Source organism: Petaurus breviceps, unplaced genomic scaffold, assembly GCF_028583685.1.
Source record: "Petaurus breviceps papuanus isolate PSGF00001 unplaced genomic scaffold, PetGlider_PUasm1.0 175, whole genome shotgun sequence".
NCBI lineage: Eukaryota > Metazoa > Chordata > Mammalia > Diprotodontia > Petauridae > Petaurus > Petaurus breviceps.
Genome location: NW_027185764.1, coordinates 11932642 through 11957231, shown reverse-complemented (window position 1 = coordinate 11957231; position 24590 = coordinate 11932642). Strand labels below are relative to the sequence as shown.

Here is a 24590-nt window from a genome sequence, read left to right as displayed (position 1 = left end):
AAACCATTTGAAAGACCATTATAATTGACCACAGAAGAAGTGATAGGGACCTGAACTAAGGTGGCAGTTGTGTGAGTAGAGAGAAAGGATTGGATGTGAGAGGTGTTGAGGAGGAACAAATGGTGAGATTAGAAACTAATTGGATATATAGGGTAAAGGAGAATGAGGAGTCAAGGATAATGCTGAAACTTTTAAGAAAGTCCTAAAATATCTTCTTAAGAGTTATTGCCCATTGTCACTTCTAGTCCCACATGTGGCAAGCTATGCTCTTCTCTGATAATATATCTGTCGGTCTCCTGTTAAGAATGTCTTCTTGTTGACCTCCTTAGACATCCAGGGCAACTCTAGTTTCTCCTGGCAAAACCCCATTTTCTTCCAGATCAGACATTCTCTTCTCTTAAGACATGAGCCCTCAGCTTTGCTGTAGAATTTTTTTGTCTCTTCACTGAGTAGCATTCTAAGAGAATGAGTGGTATAGGTAAGACCGGCACTGAAACTCCATCTTGTTGGCAGGTTTGTATTCAGTTAGTTCAGCAAGTCTGTATGTTACCTGGTTGTGGGACTGGTATCAAGTACAATCCCCAGTGTCTGCACTGGTTAGCGACTACCAGCCTCTCAGTGCACATTGAGGCAGCAAGGCGGCCCATTGGATAGGCACATTGCTGGGTTTGGAGTCAGCTAGACCTGAGTTCAAACCCAGTCTCTGCTATCTGTAAGTGTTCCCTTCTTCTAGAAACTTGATTGCGTTTTCCTGCTAATCTTTCTACCTGTCTGTATACCTTCTTTTTCTCCATCTCCTTTGGTGGTTCAATCTCCATCTTCTACTTCTTGAGTGTGGTTATCCTTCAGGTGCTGTCATGGATCTTCTTCCTCTGTACTCCCCTCCTTGGGGACTGCACTCATTTCCATGGCTTCAATTATTGTCTTTATGCAGAAGGTTTCCTGTTTTATTTATTACTAACCTCTACCTAGAACTCATCTCCCATCTATAACTACCTTTCAGACATATTCACCTTTATATCTCCAAAGCATCTCAAAATCAAGCTATTCAAAACAGAATCTACCTTTTCCCATACATCTGCCCCTGCTCCAAACATTTTTTTTTCTGACAGTGCTATCATCTTCTCAATAACACAGCCCTACAACCTTAATGTAACCCTGGGTGCTTCCCTTACCCTTTGATCCCCATATCCAATCAGATGCTATGTACACTTGGTTCTACTTCCTCATTTCTTTTCACATCTGTCATCTTTTCTTCACTTACACAATATATACCCTTATTCAGGCCCTCATAACCTGTCCTATTAACTGTTGTGGTGGCCTCTTGATTGATCTCCCCGTTTACATTATCTTTATGTTATTATCCATTTTTCACACAGCTGACAAAATATTTTTACTTTGACCATGACATCACCTCCCCACCTTCAGCAATGCACCTCCCCTCCCTCTCCTCCCCTTGTGAAAGTAAGACATAAATGTGACAGGTTTGTAGGCAAAGAAACTGGATTCATATCCTACTTCTTGCACCTACTACATGTGTGACCTTTGGCAACTCATTTAACCTTTCTTGTACTCAGTTCCCCATCTGTAAAATGAGACTTATGACTAGATGTTCTTTAAGGTCACTCCTCATTTCTCACCTGGCTGCACTACGAGACTTCTCTGGCTTTTTCACTACACCCTAGGAAGCTCATCAACAAACATCTCCCTCCTCATTTCTTACCTGGCTGCACTATTTTGGCACATCTTTGATTTTTCCACCAGGCTGTCACAATGGGTACCTTCCCAGGTTACCCCAAACCTTCCTCATTGCTTTTAAGTTTTCTTTCGTGTATTATCTTTCCCCCATTAGATTGTAAACTCCTTGAAGTCAGGAACAGGTTATAGATAGATAGATAGAAAGATAGATATATCTAGACAATTCTCTCTCTTTAGAGATAGATATGTGTGTATAGATATAGAAATAGATATGTGTGTGTGAGAGAGAGAGACAGAGAGAGAGTGCTATACATGTATGGACACATACACACACAAACATGTATATCCACAGTACTTAGCACAGTTCCTGGCAAATAGTAGGCACTTAGTAATGTTCATTGCCTAACTGATATCAGCACTAAATCTATGATCCTGTTGTTTCTAGGGTAAGATACAAAGTTCTTAGCCTGGTACTTGAGATTCTCCAAAGTCTGTTTCCAGTTTATGTGTCGAGTTTTATTTCATATCAGTCTCCTTCATGCAACTAAATTAGATCATTGTCTATTCATCACCAGCTTCAGTTAGTCTGCATAATCCCTGTGCCTCAAAGGTGCTTCCTGTTTGTTTCTATCTTCTCTAAAGGCTCTGCTCCTGTCCTCTCCTCCATGAAGTGTCTGTCCTTGAATCCCTTGCCTCCTTTTCTCTTTTTCCTTCATAGGAATGTAGGTTGAGATCTTAAATTATCTTTCCCTTATCTTCCACAGTTGCTACTGTTTTCTCATTCCTCAGAATATTTTGTTGGCTTAGAGTGGGTCATGGATTAGTTTATAATTCTCTAAATCATCTAATCTAAAAAATTAGGAGCTCCTGCTCCCTCTCTTCTCTGACCTCTCTCATTCAATAAATGCTAAGACACTCAGTTTTCTTTCATAATCAGTCTTAGATAAGTTGCTTCAGGTCAGGTTCTCCTTGAATTCCATTTTTCAAGTCCCTACTATGGGCTAGGTACTTTGGTGGTAAGAATATAAAGTGAAAAACAAGACATCCTCTACTATCAAGCAGATTACATGGAAGTTAAAGGCAGGGACAGTCTTTTATTTTTAACAAGGCCAAGCATGGTGCCTTGTACATAGTAGACAGTTAATAAATGTTTGTTGAAATTGAATTGTACTGAATTGATTCACAAAGTATAGGTCAGAACTCAGAATCCTGGCCCTAACGAGGTTACTCTGCTCTTCCTGTATCTTCCATCACTGGCCAAAGAGGTTCAGGTCTTTCTAATAGAAAAACAGGCTGTCTGCTGATAAGGGAGTTAGATTTAATGAATATGGAACTAAAGGCTAGACTTGAAGGTAGAGGTCAGCAGCAAAAGATTCAATAGCACCTATTTTTAGGTAAACATGCAACACATCTTTAAAACTGAAATTTCTATTAGATGTCTATGAATCCTTATTAAAAGAAAATAAATATTTCAACCCCTAGGTCCTGATCCATAGTAGGAACTGTTGTCCAATTGAATATATAGATCACTGATCTGCTGTTTTCTTGCTCCCTGCAAAGAGAGATGTTATATAGAATATTTATTATTGTTTTATTGAAATTCCTCCTTTAGTCTGTCATCAGAGTAGATCGTGTCAGAGTGTGATGAGGTAGAATAAAAAGAGCCAGGCACAGGGCGGCTGGGTGCTGCAGTGAGTAGAGAACCAGACCTGGAGTCAGGAGGACCTGAGTTCAAATCCAGCCTTAGACACTTAACACAAAAACTAACCGTGCGATCTTGGGCAAGACACTTCACCCCAATTGCCCTCCAAAAAGAAAAAAAGAAAAAAAAGAGCCAGGTTCAAGTCTTGATCCTTCTACTTAATAATTATGTAACTTTGGGCAAATTACTTCAATTCTCATGGTCTCCATTTATTTGTCTGTAAAATAGGGAATAAGAATAGATGAATCTCCAAGGGCCTTTCCAGATACCTGATCATTTAGTTTAATCGTTTAGTCATTTTTCAATCCAGTCCAACACTTTGTGACTTGTCAGTGGTTTTCTTGGCAAAGATACTGGAGTGGTTTGCCATTTCCTTCACCAGCTCATTTTATTTTTTTATTTCATTTTTTTAAGAATTTACTTTTAGTTTCAACATTCACTTCCATGAGATTTTGAGTTCTAAATTTTCTCCACATCTCTCCCCTCCTCCTCCCCCAGGATAGCATGCACCCTTCCCACACTTTCCCCCAATCTGCCCCCGCTTCTCTTATCCCCTTCCCCATCTATTCTCCTGTAGAGCAAGATAGATTTCTATACCCCATTGCCTATATATCTTATTTCCCAGTTGCATGTAAAAAGGATTTTTAACATTCATTTTTAAAACTTAGACTTCTATATTCTCTCCCTTCCTCCCTCTCCACCCACTCTCATTGAGAAGTTAAGCAATTTGACATAGGCTGTATGTGTGTAGTCATGCAAAACACTTCCATAATAGTCAGCTTATGGAAGACTCACTATATTTCCCTTCTTCCTATCCTGCCCCCTATTTATTCTATTCTCTTTTGTCCCTGTCCGTCCTCAAAAGTGTTTGCTTCTGATTACCTCCTCCTCCAATGTGCTTGGTATTTCATTAAGAACACTTGAAAGTCCTCTATTTCTTTGAATGCCCATTTTTCCTCTGAAGGAATATACTCAGATTTAATGGGTAGGTGATTCCTGGTTTTAAGCCTAGCTCCTTTAACCTCTGGAATATCATATCCCAAGCCCTCTGATTTCTTAATGTAGAAGCTGCTAGATCTTGTGTTATCCTGACTGTCTTCCCATAATGTCTGAATTGTTTCTTTCTGTCTACTTGCAATATTTTCTCCTTGACCTGGGAACTCCAGAATTTGGCTATAATATTCCTAGCAGGTTTCCTTTTGGGATCTCTTTTGGGGGGTGATAGGTAGATTCTTTCAATTTCTGTTTTACCGTCTGGTTCCAGAACATCAGGGCAGTTTTCCTTGATAATTTCTTGCAAAATGATATCTAGGCTCTTGTTTTGATCATAACTTTCAGGTAGTCCAGTAATTTAAAAAATATCTCTCCTGGATCTATTTTCCAGGTCAGTTGTTTTTCCAATGAGGTATTTCACATTGTCTTCTCTTTTTTTCATTCTTTTGGTTTTGTTTTATAATTTCATGATTTCTCATAGAGTCAGTAGTGTCCAGTTGCTCCATTCTAATTTTTAAGGAATTATTTTCTTCAGTGAACTTTTGAACTTGCTTTAATATTTGGCCAATACTGCTTTTTAAGGCATACTTCTCCTCATTGACTTTTTGGACCTCTTTTGTCATTTGGGTTAGTTTATTTTTTAAGATGTTATTTTCTTCAGGATTATTTTGGGGGTGGAGGAGGTCTCCTTTAGCACACTATTGACTTATTTTTCGTTATTTTCTTGCATCACTCATTTGGCTTCCCAATTTTTCCTCTACTTTTCTTACTTCATTTTCAAAATCCTTTTTGAGCTCTTCTATGGCCTACAACCAATTCATATTTTGCTTGGAGGCCTTGGATGTTGGAGCTTTGACTTTGTTGTCTTCTGGTTGTATATTTTGATCTTCTTTGTAAGCAAAATAAGGTTCTGTAGTCTGAAATTTTTTCTGCTGTTTACTTATTTTCCTGGTCAAGTATTTGATTTTCTAACTCTTTGTTAAGGCAGGGCTCTGCTTTCATTGTGGAGGGTGTAGTGTCTCAAGCTTCAGGCATTTTACACAGCTATTTTCAGAGATACTTTTAGGGACCTGTAAACTTTTAGTTCTTCCCTGGTGGTATGATCAAAGGAGAGGTATATGCTCCTTTCTTGGCCTGTGTTCTGGTCTGTGAGTGACCACATGCAATCTTTTCTGCATTGGAATGTGAGAGCCTTCATTTTCCACCACCACCTCAAGCTCCTCCTTGCCCCAGAATCACCACCCAGGACTGTAACTGAGATCTAATCATGGGCAAAGCAAGAGAATCCTGTCTCAGCACCAGTGAAGAGATCCCTGCAATCACCTTACAATCAGATGCTTTATTCCCCTTTTATCTGTGGGCCAATAGCACTGGAAGCAGCCATCACCATTGCATTGCCACCATCCTGGGTTGGGGTGGACCAGGCTCCTCTTTAACCCAGGACTGACAGACCTTTCTTATTAACATTCTAAGTTGTCTTTGACATTTGTGAGTTAAGAAATCTGGAAACCACTACAGTTGCCAGTGATTCAGTCCCCTGAGGCCTGCCATGGATTCAAGTTTTGGGCCGGACTGCACTGCACCCTCAGCATGGTGTAGCAGACCTTTCCTGTCAAGCTTCCTGGTTGTCTTGCGCTGGAAATTTATTTTACTCTGGCATTTTGTGGGTTCTGCTGCTCTATAATTTGTTTAGGGTAAAATTTTAAAGGTATTTGGAGGGGTTTGGGGGAGAGGTCAGGTGAGTCCCTGCGTGTACTCTGCCATCTTGGTTCCAACCTCCACCTCATTTTAAAGATGAGGAAAATGAGGCAAATGGTGACTTGCCCAGGGTCACACAACTAGTGAGTGTCTGAAACCAGATTTGAACTCAGGAAGATGAATCTTCTTGATTCCAAGCCTGCTAGTCTATCTACTGTGCCACCTAGCTGCAGTACCTGATCCTAGTATTTATATTAATTCTAATAATACCCAGAATACCAAGGATGAATATTTTTCAATATCGGAATAAAAGCTAATAGGTAAGATTCCTGAAAGTACCTAAAATTAAAATTAATATTTAATTAAGCTTTCCCTGGGCTCAGGAATCATGTTATTAAATTAATTAATTAGTTAATTAATTTAATTATGGTATTAAATTATGGTATGGCATGGTATTAAAGTATTTGTTATAAACTGATATTTAAGAAAAAATGTTTTATATATGTACATATATATCCTAATAAGTGCTACTATAATAATAACAACAATAATAATAATATGGGGTGGCTAGGTGGCACAGTGAATCGGCCATGGAGTCAGGAGGACCTGAGTTCAAATCTGGCCTCAGACACTTAACACTTTGTAGCTGTGTGACCTTGGGCAAGTCACTTAATCCCAATTGCCCTGCCTTCCCCCCTCCAAAAAACAAAAAATAAAACAAACAAAAGAGAATCAGAGGAATAAAATGTTATGTAAGCACAATGTGAATTTTAGGGGCAGCTAGGTAGTACAGTTAATAGAGTACCGGCCCTGAAGTGAGGAGGACCTGAGTTCAAATTTGACCTCAGACATTTAACACTTACTGACTGTGTGATCTTGGGCAAGTCACTTAACCCCCATTCCCCCTCCAAAAAGAAAAAAAAAACCAGAACAACAACAACAAACCTGCCAAAAAAGCCCAATAATAATAATAATAGCAAACATTTATACAGCGCTTACTAGTGAACACTATGGCAGCAGAGCACAAGGTCTGATAGACCCTTCCAGGATAAAAAGGTTCTGAGTCTAGGCTTAGCAATGGTGTATTTGTTGACTGAGGAATAGTCTCCCTAAACATGGAAAAGTTTAGCACCAGAAGGTTGTCCATCTAATCGAGGGTAGAGGAGTTACCATCTGTATAGGGAAGGGGGAAAGAATGATGAAATTATAGAAATATATAAAGAATTATGTGCTTGGGTGTTCAAATAGATCTCCAGTCTCTCTGATCTGAATGCCCCCTCCTATAGTTCAGATCCCAATCTGTGTCTGATTGCTCATTCCTTGTGAGTTGTCCAAATCTTCCCATAAGTACACCATATGTTGCGCAGTCAATGTGCTGATGGCATTCCTTGCTTTCTCTTGACATCATGAGAATACCAGTGAACACTCAGGTTTTCCATTTTACCCTTATCATTTAACCAGCCCATTTCTCTTCCTCTTATATAGTTCTCTGACGATACCTTTTATTTCTGTTCTATTTGGAGGTTCTTCATGTGTTATGTGTTTACATTTAAGAAAAAAATGACAGGGAGAAAAATAAGTTTATGCTTATACTATTTTGGAAATACATATTACTTTTTTGTTTCTGTTATATAATCAATATTTTTTAATCACCTACTATGTGCTAGACACTATTCTAGACACTAGGGTCACAGAGACAACAATAAATTAGTCCCTGCTCTCAAAGTATTAACATTCTATTGAAGAAACAGCATGTAAATACACAAGTAGATATGCAAAATTTACTTTGATAATTTCACGGAGAGGAGGCACTAACAGCTGAATAGGATCAGGAAAAGTTTCATTTCAGAGAGGGCACTTGAACTGAGCTTTGAAGGAGACTAAGTATTGAAAGGGTTGAGGAGTGAGTGCATTCTAGGCATAGAGCACAACACATGCAGTCACAAAGACTGGAGACTGAATGTCATATATGATAAATGGTGAGCTGGCCAGTTGGAATGGAGTGTAGTTGGTGAAGGGGAGTAATAAATTAGGTTAGAGCTAGATTGGAAAGGACTTTCAATGCCAGTCAGTTTGTGTTTTTCCTAGAGGTAATAGAAAGACACTAGAGCTTTTTAAGCAAGGGTTTGACATGGTCAGGCTCATTCTTTGTTGATTTCTCTCTGATAGCATTGAGAAATATGGATTGAAGAGGATAGAAATCAGAGGTAGAATGGATTGTCAGGAAGCTGTTGCAGTAGTTTAGGTGGGGGGTGAAATGGCCTTGCATTAGAGTGATGTTCATGTTTGTGGAATAAGGGGGGCAAATGAAAGGGGGCCATGATGAAATCCTGAAAATATAAAGGCAAAAATGATCAGGTGCACAAACGGATCTGTGAGTGAACCCACTGACACATAGCCATATTCTTTCTTCTCTTCTCTCTTTGCTGTTTTATCATCTATTTCCCAACCATAAGTATTCTTTAAGGCTTGAGATGTCCTTTTTTCTTTCTTTATAATCTTTTGCTTGATGATCTCATATATATCCATGGATTTAATGATAACTTCCATGCCAATGACCCCCACATCTATGTGTATAGTCCTTATCTCTCTTCTCAAATTGCCACCTTCTTACTATATGTCTTCACCTAATGATTCATCAGCATCTCAAACACAATATATCTAAAATAAAATTAACTATCTTCTCTATTAAATTTGCCTATCTCTCAATTTTCCTACCTATTTTGAGGGTATCGTAACAGTCATTTGGGTTCATAACAGTGGATTATCTTCCATTGTCCTCACTGCTATTCATTATCAGTTACCAAAGATTATTGTTTCTCTCTGTATAATATCTCTTGTATCTGTCCCCTTCATTCTGTTCATACAACTGATACTTAACTCATGTACATTTTATAATACCTCCCTAATTGTCCTCCATGATTTTTATCTCTCCCTTGTCCAACCCAATCTCAACACAGCTCCTAAAATAATCTTGCTAAGGTCTAGGCCCAGCAATGCCACTCCAGAACCTCAGTGGATCACTACTGCTTCTAGGATAAAATGGGGGCACCTCCGTCTTGTATTTAAAGCCCTCTATAATCTATCAGTCTTCTGCCTATCTTTTTAAATCCATTTCATATTACTGTACTCCCTTTTATGTACTCTGTGTTCCAACCAAATTATATTACTAACCTATATCTTAAACCCAACACATCATCTCTTGCTTTTACAATTCCTACAATCTCTGCACTGTATCTAGAGATTGGAAGCTCTTTGAAAGTAGAGACTGTCTTTTCCCTCTTTTTTGCATCCTCAGCACTTAGCACAGTATCTGGCATATAGTAGGTGCTTAATAAATGTTTGCTGAATGAAATGTAGTCCCTCCTTATCCCTCTACATCTCAAAATCCTTACCATCATTCGTTTTAGGCTCAGCTCAATGTCTCTTCCTCCATGAAATCTTAATTGATTCCCTGCATTCCTCCCACCCCAGCTAATGCCCATGTGAAATCACATTATATTTACTCCTCTGTGTACATGTTGTTTCCCCTGGTAGAATGAAAGCTCCTTGATAGCAGGCAGTGTTGGACTTCTGTCTTTGCGTCCACAACACCCACCACAGTGCTTTTGACATAATAGTTACTTAGTTAATTAAATTAAAAGTGGAGTTACCCCTCCCACATCTTGACTTTCCCCATTGCTGTTTTGCTGTATCACAGGATAAGAAATTAAATGAGATTTTTGGGGACTCTTGTGGAGGTGCAGATGCCACACAAAGAACAGCAGATGACACAGAAGTTTCGAAGCTCAGAAATGTATAAAATATATGTACATTATACAGAAATGTATAAAATATATACATGCAGTATATGTATAAAATACAGTACAGTAATATGATATTATAATATCATCATATTTTATCTTTTGATACCATCATTCAAGTTTCTTCTCTGCTATGAAGGGAGATCCAAAAAATTTTACATGGATTTTCCAACTCATGGGGGTGCCATGCCTCTAACCCCTGCAACATGGAAAGAATAACTAGATAGCCTTTTGGTGTACGTTGCAGCTTTTGTATGTGATGGATTTATAGGTAAGACCTTTGTTTTGCATGAAGAAAGTAAGTTAAATAGTTATGATCTAGCTAATAAAAATAGGAATGAGAAGTAATTTAAAGGAGATTCTTTATTAGAAGTATGAAAGATGAGCACCATAAATGAAATTCATTTTATTACATCAGTGAAATGTCCCTTGATGTTCTCAGTTATTGATACCCTACCAAAGGGCTCCATTATTTTTTATAATTTTTATCTTCCTATTATTATAATCAGCTGTGTGTTATCCTATAAGTATTTTTCATGGTTTGAACAGAGAAGGGTCAGCAACCTAAGTTTTCTTATAGCCTGCCCAGAGATTGGTTTCATCTCTCAAGTTCTCTTTATCCCTCTCCCCCTTTTTGTCTCTTAGGTATCCTTGTATAGATAGATGACCTAGATATTTATTTTTGGAACAGAAAATGAGAAACCCTCTTTAGTGGGCTGATACTATCCTTTACTTTCTTAAACAGAGCCATAACCTTGGAGAATCAACTGGTGATCTTGGCAACAACTTCAAGTGATATGGGAGGTTACTACGTCCAGGCTGTCAATGAAAAAAATGGAGAAAATAAGACAAGCCCATTCACTTATTTGAGCATAGAAAGTAAGTCTTAAAATGCTAAATGAAAGATGGAATGATGCTGTTGAAAATAAACAATCTGATTTAATCAACAATGGTGTTATGATAGGACATTTCTTTAGTTAACCTGATTATCTCTTAGATTAATCAAATGTCGAAAACATATGAGTAGAAGTTTTAACTTATAGCTTTCTTTAAAAATGGTACTTGGTTGTGCCAGGAAATGTTGATAAATATGTATAACGTTTGTGAACATTCTTTCAATTTTATGGACAGTTGTATGCTTTGCTTTTGCTTTTATAGATTTGTGATTTTTTTCCCTTTTAATAATGTCTCTCAAGTAACAGGGATTGTATTCATGAGTCCTAATTGGGACTACAAGAGCTAAGACAATTATTTCTATCTGGCCCAGCATGAAAATCCTTAGGAAAATTCCTTTTGAGTTGAGCTAAAATAAACTGTATTAAATGTACATAACAATTAATCCATTTTTCTACCTGATTAAACTGATATTTTCCATCACTCACCTTAGTTATGCTACAACATGATTCATGAAAGAGATCCCATTTGTAAATTAAGTTTTATCAAGGAAATTTACTTTAAAATTTTGACCTCTAAAAGAAGGTTCATTAGCCTAGTCTTAGTAGCTAGAAGCTAGTTTCCACAGAGAAGAAGAGGATCCTGAAGACTGACATAGCTCTTTGGCCATGACCTTGGATATTAAGATGTGTTTATGTATCAGAGAAGCTTATTATATTGGTCACTAAGCTTTTATGTATCCTGGTTTTTGATATTCAGATACCTTGGTGTCTTCATGGTACAAAAGGCCCCTTTGATGTTGTTAAATGAACACAATTTGGGAAACTGATAGTGAATAATAAGCTTTAACAATATTATGATCAGATCTCTGGAGTTGGCTATAACTGCCACCCTCAAAAAATGGGAAGAAATAAGCTATGTAATTTGGCTTGAGGGGACATGATCTAGTTTCATTCATGGGATGGTTAAATAGGAGTTTTTACTTAAGTGATTTTTCCCTTTTTTTTGAAAATTACTAAAGATAAGTTATATTTTATTTGTGGAGCTTGTGCCAGAGAGGAAAGTGGGAACAGAAGGGATAGGATTGATAGATATGGCTTTTGGTTATCCTGTTTTCTTCACTGCACGTCCCTAAGAGTAGTATGTATGCACCCTCTCCATCTCCCCCCCCCCCCCCCTGGCCACCTTAATTCCTAGGGAACCGACAACATTAAAAAATTATATTAGAGGCAGTGTGCTGTGGCGCAGAGAAAGCTGGCACTGGAGTCAGGAAGTCTTGAGTCCCAGTCCTACCCCTGACATCTCTTCTTGCCTCAAGCTTCTCTTGGAAGTTGATGAATGCAGATATGTAGCCATGATGACCAACTGTATCAATGGCCCCCCAGTGAATGCCTTACACTGATAAGATTGAAGATCCGGACCCCTCAAATTCATAGTAAACAATCCATGACAACAGGAACATGTGCCAGTCTGGGCATAAATATGGTCTTTTCTGGTGCTTTTGAACTCCGTGTTACAGGTTCTGGGGTTTTAAGTGCCTCAAAGAAAAAAAAACCCATTGATTGTTTCACAAAATTCACTTCATGGAACATACACATGTATAAATAAATCAGGAAGGTGAAATTATGTTAAAATCTACTATTATTTGAGGAAGAAAATTCCTAATGAAGAAATGATGTTATAACATTAAGTAAAACTCATATAAAGCTAGATTATTGTCATGACATTTAGTTTCAGACTCGACAAATGTGATTATTAGTTCTACATAGTTGGACTTAACCAGCTATTCTCAGAAAGAGCTACAGAATAATACCCAGACAGATAACAAGTCAAGAAGGATTAAATTTTGAAAAATGAGAAAGGAGATTGACCTTATTACAGTAGAAGAAAATACAGAAAATAAATTTAGAAAGAATCTAGTTAATATCAGAGTTATTAGACTATTGGATTCCTACATAACTAATATAATAATACTAATAAAAGAAACATGTAAATTAATATGTTGACAACTCAAGATTATAACATCATGAAGTCTATGAGCATGGTTGATTGGAATCTATAGAAATTTTAACATTTAATTTCAGGCATTAGTTTCTATGTTCAAAGTAACCAGAAAGTATCCCAGATGCTGCTTATAAATATTTTAATTATTTGATTTGTGCTTGATTTCCATATACTTCATATGCCCACAACATGGAGGAGATGGTAATAAGCAGTGAAATGTCAAAAACAAAACAAAACACAACAAAAAACACAACTGGAAATAAGGAGAATAAAGGAAAAAGAACAAATTTCTGAGAACAAATTTGTTATTCATTTGTAGGTTTTGGCTCAGTGTTTGTCAATGTGTAGGGATTTGTCTCCTCACTATAAATTAATTTAAAAGCAAAACAAAACAAAATATAAAACCAGCACCAAGTGCTTGATAAATTTTCAAGGGTGAATCCTAGCTTTCCTTTTTGTGCCCTGAAGTCCATTTGGAAGCAGTGCTTCCCGGAAGGAATGCATTTGCTCTACCATGGGATTGATACTGAAACCCAGGACCTCAACCACCAGTCTTCTTGTTAAGCCGTAACATATTGAAGGGTACATCACCTCACTAGGTTTATTCGTAAATTAGATATTCTCAAGACCTATTCATAATGCTAGTAAGACAGAGTGTGTGCTGCAGACTTAGACATTTCTCTTTTTTTCCTTCTGATGCAAGCTTTGTAAAAACATGAAACAAGATTGATGAAAACTTTTTTTAAACTTGCCAGCCAGCATTTCTGAAGAGTCAAAAGATAATACAGCCAATTATCATTTAACAAAGATAAATTTTCTCCTAGCACAGAGAATATAAAGAAGGAAGCCTTTGTGTGGTGGCTAAGATTGGAACAGTTGGGCCTGGAAATTAAACTCCTAGTTTGGTCATATTGTAATTAATTTAAAATACGAGGGTGTCATGTTGTCCGGCCTCTAGCTTCCAGTGCAATAACAAAGCATCTATCCTTCAGTGGCAGTATTGGGGGAATGAAGTAGACAACCTAGGCTAGCTTTGAAGGAAAGCTTAGTCACCTAATTGATATACCCTCACCCAATTAACAGCAGGGAAGACACATTTCAGGTTTTTAAAGACACTGGTGTTTCTAAAAAACATAAATATGGATTTGAAGGCTAAACACACATGAGGCCTTTTGAGATGTTTGGCTACTGTTGCCATGTATGGAAACTAAAGATTAAAAGGAATTTGGATAACAAGCATAACTACTGGAAATAAAATGCAGCACCATAATGGTACCACCTGCTGCTTCTGTGACTGTTTCGTTGATGATAATATTTCTTAGCATTTTCCTTATGTTTGTATAGATAAAAAGATAAATTACTGTAGGTTTTGCACAGATATTTCTTGTCAGGAAGGGTTGAGGACTCTGCTGAACTAACAGTTCACCTAGTCACTAGCAAGATTTGCTGGCAACTATTGATTGTGAATTTGCTTTGAAGTTTTAATGTGACTTACATTCAGCAGATGTTAAGGACATAGGTGGGATTGTTGGAAGCATCACTGTATGAATTTTTCATAGCTAGTTCCTGAAGCTCAGGTGCAAACTGGAGAAAGAGTGGGCTGAACTCTCCAGAGAGTAGACATTTCTATTCTGAGGTCAAACTCAGGCAAGCTCTATACACCTGCCAACGTATTTTTTCATCTTTCCTTTGAGAACTTTACACTCACTTAACTTCTATGGGGCAGTTCATTCAGAACTGAATTCATGCATCAATAAGGTTCTCTTCTATAAAGGCATAGAAGTAAAAGATGAGGAAAATGATGCCCTGTGATGGTACTAACCATCTCTGCTGATCCTGTACTATAAAAAGTAAAATGACATTCAACTCTCTGTAAGGCATGAGGCTTCATTGTTTGAACGTCTTCACTGCCTCTTCCCCTGTCCTTCCCTAACAGAGGCTTCTCCTTTTCATCTTCTGTCTGAAGAATCATTCCCCAACTCCAGTCCCCACCTAGGGGTAAGGTAGGAAGAATTGAGAACTGGACCTGGGATTGCAATAACTTGGAATATTCCTTGTATACATACACAAGGTTTGTTCCTCTGCAGGGAACATATCACTTGAATATATAACTTAAAAACTCAGTGGCACACCCTGAGAGATACAGGTTTCCTGTCACTGGAGGTCTTCAGTTAAAGAGCATATGGTCACTTAATCATGTCTGCTATAGGGGCAGCTAGTTGGTGCAGTGGATTAAACTGCTGGGTCTGGAATCAGGAGGACTTGAATTCAAATCCAACCTCAGGCACTTACTAGTGATGTTACTTTGGGCAAGTCCCTTAACCTCTGTGTTTGCCTCAGTTTCCTCATCTATAAAATGGAGATAATAATAGCACCTTCCTCGAAGGGTCATTTTAACAATGAAATGAGATGATATTTGTAAAGGGCTGAGCATAGTGCCTGGCATGTAGTAAGTGCTATAGAAATGTTAGTGATGATGATGATGATGATGTACTGGAGATTTTGAGTTTGGATTGGAATGGACAGCTACTGAGGGGTCTACTGACTTTAGATTCTGTGATTCTGAATTAGCTGTTGCAGCCAAAACCAAGACAGGGGATTACCTTTAATACATATGCACAGAAACCAAATATTTATACAACTCATTTTGTGCTTTAGTTTTACTTTGTGAGTCTATACTCCTTTTTTTCTTTTCTTTCTTTTTTATTTTCGGAGGGCAATTGGGGTTGAGTGACTTGCCCAAGGTCACATGGCTAGTTTTTGTGTTAACTGTCTGAGGCTGGATTTGAACTCAGGTTCTCCTGACTCCAGGGCCATTGCTCTATTCACTGCACCACCCAGCTGCCCCTACACTCCTTTTTTTTTCTAATTGTATTTTATTTTTTTCTAATTACATGTAAAGATAGTTTTCAGCATTCAGTTTTATAAGATTTTGAGTTCCAGATATTTCTTCCTCCCTGCCTGCTCCCTTCACTAAGGACGGTATACAGTCTGATACAGGTTATTCATATATAATCATGTTAAACATATTTTCACATTAGTCATGTTAGGAAAGAAGAATCAAAACAAAAGGGAAAAACCACAAGAAAGAAAAATTAATTTTAAAAAGGTGAAAAATGGCATGCTTTGATATACTTTTAGACTCCACAGTTCTTTTTCTGGATGTGGTTAGCATTTTCCATCACGAGTTTTTAGATCATTGTATTGCTAAGGAGAACTATGTCTATCATAGTTGATCTCCACACAACGTTGCTGTTACTATGCACAATGGTCTCCTGGTTCTGCTCACTTCATTCGGCATCAGTTCATATAAGTCTTTCCAGGTTTTTCTGAAGTCTGCCTGCTTGTCATTTTAATACCACCATAATATTCCATTACATTCATATACCACTTGTTCAGTCATTACCCAGGTGAAGGGCATCCCCTCAATTTCCAATTTTTGGCCACCATAAAAAGAGCTGCAATAAGTATTTTTTTACATGTGGGTCTTTTTGAGTCTATACTCCTAAAACTATAGTTCACAAGCCCATATTAGTATGTTGACTTTGAATAGCCAGTTAGCACAGTTACCTCAAAGCAAAATCATAGATTGAAATCACATACAGTAGTACATTATGTATCGATCATGTACAGTAGTAGCAAAATATTCTCCTTAGGAACTTGGGCCCACTCTAGTACAAAGACATCCATTGCCAGTGGAAATGGTGGACACACACATAGATAATATATGTGTCAAATGAAACCCTTGGGTCCCTTCTTTTTTCATTGTGTTTTTATGCTATTCCTTCTCTGTGCAGCCTTTCTTCTGGACAAATTGCTTAACTGAACTCCTTGGGCCTCCTCTTTACAACTCTGGAGAAATATAAGAGTAATTCTGTCATATAACTAATTACAGAACTGTCTAGCTTGCTTTCTAAAGACCATAAATGGCATGACTGATCATTCAGATAGCCATTGGCAATTAGGTGGTGCAATGAACACAGATCTGGTCCAAAGTCAAGAAGAACTGAGTCCAAATTAAGCCCCAGGTACTTACTGGATTTATGACCCTGGGAAAAGTCACTAAACTCCTGTTTGCCTCAATTTACTTAACTGAAAAATTGGAATAATAATAGAATCTACCTTCTTTTGTTATTGTGAAGATTAAATGAGGTAATGTTGTAAGGTGCTTAACAAAGTACTTGGCATATGGCAGTTTTAGTAAAAGTTTCATTCCTTCCATCTTCCTTCCTTCCTTCCTTCCTTCCTTCCTTCCTTCCTTCCTTCCTTCCTTCCTTCCTTCCTTCCTTCCTTCCTTCCTTCCTTCCTTCCTTCTTATGGCTAGATACCTTATAATTCCCTCAGGTTTTATTAAAGAACTTCTTTGTACCTGCTTAACAAAGGAGTATAAATACTTCTTAATACTTCCTTTACAGGTACTTAATAGCCCATTCCCAATTTTGTACCCTTTATAATCACTGAATATTTATTCAGTTTCTCTAATGGGTTTTGCCTCACACCCTTACATAATCTATTAAACATTAAGTACAACAGTTGAAGAACAATGCAAGATAGTACTGGAGATGTCACCGTGTAATACGTGATTAACATGTGAATGGTAGAGATAAAGAGTGGCATAGGCACTCAAAAATGAAATTGTAATAGACTAGGCATCATGGTGATGATGAGATTTGTGGTAGGTCTCTAAAGAACAGGATGATTTGGATGGGAAGAGGATATTCCAGTATTTCCTTTGGTCAGTGATCAGATTAATGTGAGTACTGTCATCTTCTGTAGCTCTTCTCCCTATACTCCCACAAATCCTTCACCAAGGATCTACCCAGTGAACACAAAGCCCACTGCTGGGTCTCTTAGCATTCCATGAGTACCAGAGTAAACCATAGGTTGTCCATCTGTTATGTCTTACTCTTACTGCATGACTAGTTTATCTCCTCCTACAGTCATCCACTTCCTGAATATCTTCTGTGTCAGTCATCTTTGGTAACATTGCAGCCTCAGAATATCTGCTTTCATTTAGTATTTCATATTAATAGTTTTACAATTTTAATTTGTCAGAGATTCTGATGTTCCATGATTTGAAGCTATGTAAGCAGTATGAGGTTGATGTTTTTTGTGCCAAGGAATTTGGGTTCATTGAAAGTGCTATCTAATTTCCTAAATGAGACATTCTCCTTATTATTCATTCCTGGTTCCAGCTCGTTGTCCCTCTGTAGGACTTGTCCAAGATAGAATCATTACTGGATTATGTATCCAAGTGTGGACAATGAACATTCTTTATATGTTTTTTTTTTTCCTTTGTAGCTTGTTTTGTCAAAATCTTTTGAGTGAGCATTCCAAGACAGTTTTAACCTTTTGATCTCCTTATTATCACCATCAGTGACTGCCTCACTTGGCCTAATATACTCACACCCCAACCATGTTTCACTTTATTCCTCCTCCCTAGGTTTGGGGCTAAAGGGCTCGATGAACACCTGATCAAGTTAACTCTGTCATTGTTTATGCAAGAGGTATCACAGAACTCTACTCATCATTCTTCCTGGCCACCATACCCCTATGTATGTCCTCTTCCTGGTTGGAATGTGAGTTCCTAGAGGGCAGGCATTATCTTTGCTTCTGTATTTTTATCTCCAGTGCTTGACATATACTAAGTGCTTAACATATCCTGTAACATTCATTCATTCATTCATGAATTACTTTAGAACACTGAGATTTGAGGCCATCCAGCAGTGGTCATCCTCAAGCAAGAGCACATTGAGAAATTAGGGAATCTCACTTCCATCAGACTCTGTATGGAACAAAAATCCAGAAATTTAAAAGTACTGGGCTTATTCTAGGGAAAGTAAATAGCCTGGGTTTGTGTAAGAGAAGAAAGTGATATAAGGCAATATTCAGCACTACATATAAAATCACATATGATCACTAATTATTCATTTTCCCAAGCTTCCCATAAATGTTGTTTATAAACATTGTTCCCAGAAAATTAGGTACAGAAATCCCTTTGTTTATTATAGTAAGGCCTGCAAGGCATAACCAGAAAGATTCTCTGCCTTTCTGAGAAGAGAGAATCTACCTTGATCCTAAATCCAGGTAGATTATTTTGTCTGAAACCAAATGGTCACAATTCAGTTGAAAGGGAATTTAGGATTATTTCAGAGTAGTCTTGCAATATATAAAATAGCATTTACAGGTTTACAATATTCAGTATGACTCAGCATTTTATTTATAGCTTACATGTGTAGTTAATATCTTTTTACCTCTAATCACTTTTGCTATTACATTCATTGAAATGATTTGTCTCTTATCTCTGTCACTATAATTGATATGTGAGGATAAGAAATTCTTTAAGGATGCAAACAAGGGAGATGGAAAATTGAATTTGCCTTGCAATCATTTTATAAACTCTGACATACGTCCATTATGTATCCTGTCTGGGGAAATGCTGAACAAAGTTAATGGTTATTTGTTGGAAGGAGACCACAGTACCAGTTATTTCACTTGGGAAAAAAATGTTTTAATGTCTAAGTATTCCCCAAATCTTCCCCCTTTCACCTTTGCCTAACAAAACAAAAAGTCCTGCCTGGAGCTTCATGGTCTTAGAAGAAAATTACCACAATTTGGTAAGCTCCCTGGTTGCTCATGCTTTGTTATTTTGAAGACTCACTTATCAGCCCACTCCAGACACATTTGCCTCTTCCCAATATTTTCTATTATATCACAAATGCATTCATTTTGGTCTTTTGACCAGTTTTCTGTACTTGCTGATCAATTGTTTTCTGTTCAGGTTCTCTCCATTCAGAGCAACTGAAGGTTCTAAGATTCACCTTTTTATTCTCTGTGAGTCCTTTCACAATTGTTTATACTTCAACAGAGTTAGGATGTATATTTTACTGATTCATTGGAGAATATAGAACAGAGAATATAGAACTTTTTATAACATCGTAACTGCCTTGTAAGCAAAACTAACTTTTGCATTGCATACTAACTGAGGTATTGTCTGAGCTTATTTGACTTATAATCCACCTCACTCCAAGTGCAGAACTGATGAAATATGGAATTTGTTGTCAGAATCAACCTAGCTAAGAGCAGAGAGGGACATCAATAGAGTGTCATCTAGGAGCTGAATTCTTGGACCACAGCAATCCTTGAAATAGAAAAACATTTAAAAGTCCCTCCAGTCTTGTGGGTAACAGAAAAGCAGGTAGAGAATGCTAAAAATCAGTAGGTTTTAGAATGTCTGTGAACATTAACTTAACTCTAGGCACTTTAAATGTGAGATCATTGTCTAATTACCAAAGAATTGACATTATTGAAAGAACTAAACCACATCAATATTGATGTTTTCACAATTAACAAAACCAGAAGACAACTAAATGGAAACATTACTCATGGATTCTCTTCAAAGAAACAAAGGGATTGATTTCATAATGTGAGTAAAGAAAAGATACAGGACACTTGGTTATCTCATTGTGTATTGCTTATGATGAAAATAAGCAAAGAGTCTGCCATTAAAATAATTGTTGGTTATTTACCAACATTTATACTGAAGAATGAAGATGGAGAGTAATCCTGCGAGGTTCTCTATACCAATTCAGCACATACTTTGATATTCAGTGACTTTAGATGGTCACAGAAGAGGACAGATAAAATATTTATTAAGTAATTACTATGTGCCATGATTTGTGTTAAGTCTGGGGACACAAAGACAGGTGGGAAAGATAGTCCCTGCCCACCAGGAGCTTACATTCTAATTAGGGGAAACCATACCTAACGGGGAGTTGGAAAAGGGAAAGGGTACACAGAGGCATGGAGCTGGCTAGAAAGTGGCATGGAGGCCAGGACCCTGACAAGATAAGGCAAAAAACTGACCTATTAGAGCTCAGGGACCTAGGACAGACTTCAGTGTGCCAGTGGGGAGGGCATGGGGGTGATGTCCACTGGGGCTAGAGTGGGCCAGGAGGTTATAAACAAATGGTGAAAAATGTGTTGAAAATATGAATGATGTTTGATAAATTAAAGAGACCCAACATTTATAGACTACCCAGAGGCCTCACCCTATAGACCTCTCAAGAGATTTTTTTTTCAGAAGATATTTGAAAGGTGATGGCATCTGAGTTCTGAAGAACATCACACACACAAAAAGAAACTTTCTGTTTCCTTAGATCCAGTCAGTGACTGGTTGCTAAGATGGGAATCATGTCAGAGTCATCTTTGTGCAATTAGACCATTGATTACTTAGGACAAAGGTCAAAATAAATACAAAACTAGAAGCAGAATGAGAAGGAAGATGATGCTAAATAATTGTAATAGTGTCAACATCCCGAGATGAAAATTTAGAAATGAAAAGAGGTAAAGCCATCAACTTTGATAATCACTATTTCCTATAAACTTTTTTGAAAGGGTCAATTGCCATCAAATACTTGATCTCTTGCAAATGAAGGCAATTTATTCAAGGCAAAGCTGATTTAAAATATAAACTCGTTAGTAATTTTCATAAACATACATACATATGTATGTATACACATGCATAAACGTGTGTATATGTGTAGATACATTTATTATATATGATAGTAGTAGATTATGAGTTATTTCAACTTTTAAAATAATAAAGGGCAGTGGAAAGAAAAGCAAGGGAAATATTCCAGCTCATCACTCTTTTGAGGACATTTCCAGACTCTTGAAGAAAGGCATAAGGGAAAAGGCAAAAAGAGAATGAAAAAAAAGGTCAGAAAACAATCCATTGCATTCTTTTATAGATCAGTGCAAAATAGTGACTCCAGCCCAGGAAGTCATTCTCCTGAGTCCCATCCAACCAATTAGCTGGAGTCAGCTTTAATCACTGGGAATCAGTTACAATCCCAGTCAGTAAAAAACAATCAGCAGTTGTCAGATGGTTTTTCAACAAGGTACCACTGTACATGTTCATACTTTATAGGGGGAGAGATGTGTTCAAATAAAAAAAAATCAAAGACAATCCCCCTCCTCTCCATTTATAATTATAAAACCCTTGTTCTTTATTGGCTCACATAGCTCTGGCTGGATGCTTGAAACATATGTAAAACTTCCATCTCCTTGTAATTCAGTATTCACCAAAGCATATCCCTCTGAGATGTCTTCTTATCCCTGTCATATTCAAAGGAGTCCACTTAAATAATAGAAAAGGATGCATCTCCTCTGTTTTTTTCTTTTCTTTTTTAACTGTTGTTAAATCATCACGTGATTTAAGTGGGCATATTTCTACAGATGCCCAAGTCAAGCTTGGGAAGCTGACTCCTCTGTTGTCCTAGCAATGGACATCACTGCATTTGTTCCTTAGTTGCCTCAGTTGACTTCCAGGCAATTTTGATAGAATTTCTTCAAATTTTGAATCCTTACCAACTCTGAAGAGCTTATATAGTTGTCCCTTGAGTTTTTTCTGTTCCTGTGCTTCAGGGATCCTTTATGTCTGCATCCATGTTTCTCAAAATAAAACACTTACTAAAAATAAGAGTAGATAGTATTAAAGATAAGCTAGGAAGGTGTTTTAAAAATTTTGGAAGCTCATGCTTAGCTTTAGGACTACTGCTGACCAAAGGTTCCCAATTTTGGGTCCTGCTGTTTGAAAATTTCTTTAATACTTTGCCTACCATACCTGTATGTCAGTAAGAATTCATGTATTTCAACAATTCAAGGCATCATAATATCATTAATGTGTAGATTTCATCCATTGATGAAGACCACAATCCCTCTACCTTTCAACAGTCTTCAGCAGTCTCTGTGGTCCTAATACTTTGTAACCTTGCCAACAATCTTCTAAGTTCCTTAGAATTTCACCAATCAGATTCTGAAACAATAGTCTGTCACTAGGCTCATACTTCCTTTCTAGTTTGGTAAGACTTGATTCTCTCTGGTCAAAACTTTCCTTCTGTTGTAATTACTTTTGAGAATCCATAGCAATCTGTGTGTCAAGACTTGATTAGGCATCAGAGAAAGATTTTAGTTCAAGATATACTCACACACATACACATACGTACATATGCATAACTATAGTTATGGGATTATCAGTGTCGCTGAAGTAGATAATGAAGAGTTGACTTTCTACCTATTCTAAATATTTAACTAATTAAAATGCTAACATCTGAGATTGATTAATTAGCCTCATTTGTTATTATGTATGCAGTATAACAATTGGGAAACTTTTGACAGTACCTACTTAGTTCCACCTTTGCCACTTAGTCATAATGCTTTATTACTGATCACTATAAATGATGTTCTTTCAGCTATTAGAGAAGGCAATTACAGTGGGTAATTAAAATTGTAGATCTTTACAATGTGGTTGAGAATGTTAAATCAACCCCTAAGAGTGTCAGTGAGAGGGTCTGTTAAAATGAAAGAATAATTAGCCACTCTCAAGACCATTACCAAAAGTCAGATTGTTGGACTCCTCATTGCCAAGAACAATTTGTTCATTGGGTATGAAATGGAATTTATAATGCCAGAAGTAGTAGGGACCAGCAACATATTTAATAATGTATAAGATTTGTGTATGGTATATAATTACAATCTCTTTTCAACTGTGCTTCTTTACTGTTTCTAATCGTTATTCTGCCTATACAGTTTTCTCCATTTATCATAGCCAGGAAAATGCTATTTCATAAAACAGACTCCTGCTACAAGAGTTACTATTGGATTATTACCAGAAATTTAAGTCATTTTAGTATTTAAGTACTTCAGTTTAGTCTGACTGGCACCATAGTTATTTTCCTAAGGCATTCAAGTTTATAGCTATTTTCAAGATTTCTTTAAGATAATTTTGTAAGATGATAACTGGCTTATGTATAGGTTTAAATGACCCCTGGGACAGCACAAGCAGCTTGTTGCAATGACACTCTTTGGGTAGCAGCTATGGATTGCAATATTCAAGCACAAGGCCAAAGACTATATTTCTGATTTATCATTTCAGAGGACCTACAGCTCAAAAGGACCTTAGAAGTGATTTAAGCTCTAACCCTTCATTTTATAGAAGATGAAACTGAGACCCAATAAAGGTTAAGTTGATTTGCCAAAGGTCACACAGGTAGTAAGGAGCAAAGCTACAGTTCAAATCCAAGTTGCCTGAAGAAAAAAGGATGCTGTTTTGCATCTGGCTTCTCCATTTTATTTCCCATCCTCGGAATGTGCTTAAGGCAGTGGGGATAGGGAAAAATCCATCCATCCTTTGGGTGGCAGTGAAGAAGGAAGTAAGGAGAGAAAGGGGACCTTGGGTATTCTAAGTATGCCTTTCAAATGACCCTGAAAGACTTTTACTTATGTGTTTTTTTGAGGTTGGTATTAAATGTCCCAAGTTACACTATTTCTTCACTTTTCTCTTAAGACTCTTCCACAGCCTAATATATCTCTCTGTCAGAATGTCACTCTCTGGTTTTATTAACTTTGACAGGGTTGAATTGCACAAAGGTTTGCTCTCATTTGGGAAAATTTCCAGCATAAATGTGTTCCAGAATTGAAACCTCTCCCCTTCCATTTCTTCTGACTTGTGGAATCATCCAAATTAATCAGAATGACTTACGTACTGAAGTCACCTGCAAGAATCAACTCATAGTTATTTTGTTAATTGAACATAGTTGACACAATTCCACACTTCTTCATTCTGATGGAAAATGTAACTTTCACTAAATCTAGAAAGTAACCAAAAAATAAATCACACCAAAAAAAAAGATTTTATAAAGAAAGAGTGGGATATAGACTATTTTTAAGGAAAGGGGGGAAGGGAGAGGAGTTCATTTAAGTGTTGGTAAAGTTGTAATCAAGAAGAATATAGA

At 37.2% G+C, this 24590-nt stretch overlaps 1 protein-coding gene across 1 annotated transcript in view; it reads left to right on the top strand.

The window, feature by feature from the left end:
* The window catches only part of SDK1 (sidekick cell adhesion molecule 1), a 1154843-nt gene that overhangs the window by 624873 nt on the left and 505380 nt on the right, over positions 1-24590 (top strand). Inside the window, exon 8 of the mRNA XM_069084769.1 lies at positions 10640-10773. Coding sequence (XP_068940870.1) covers positions 10640-10773 — 134 coding nt within the window. The remainder of the gene's footprint in view (positions 1-10639; positions 10774-24590) is intronic.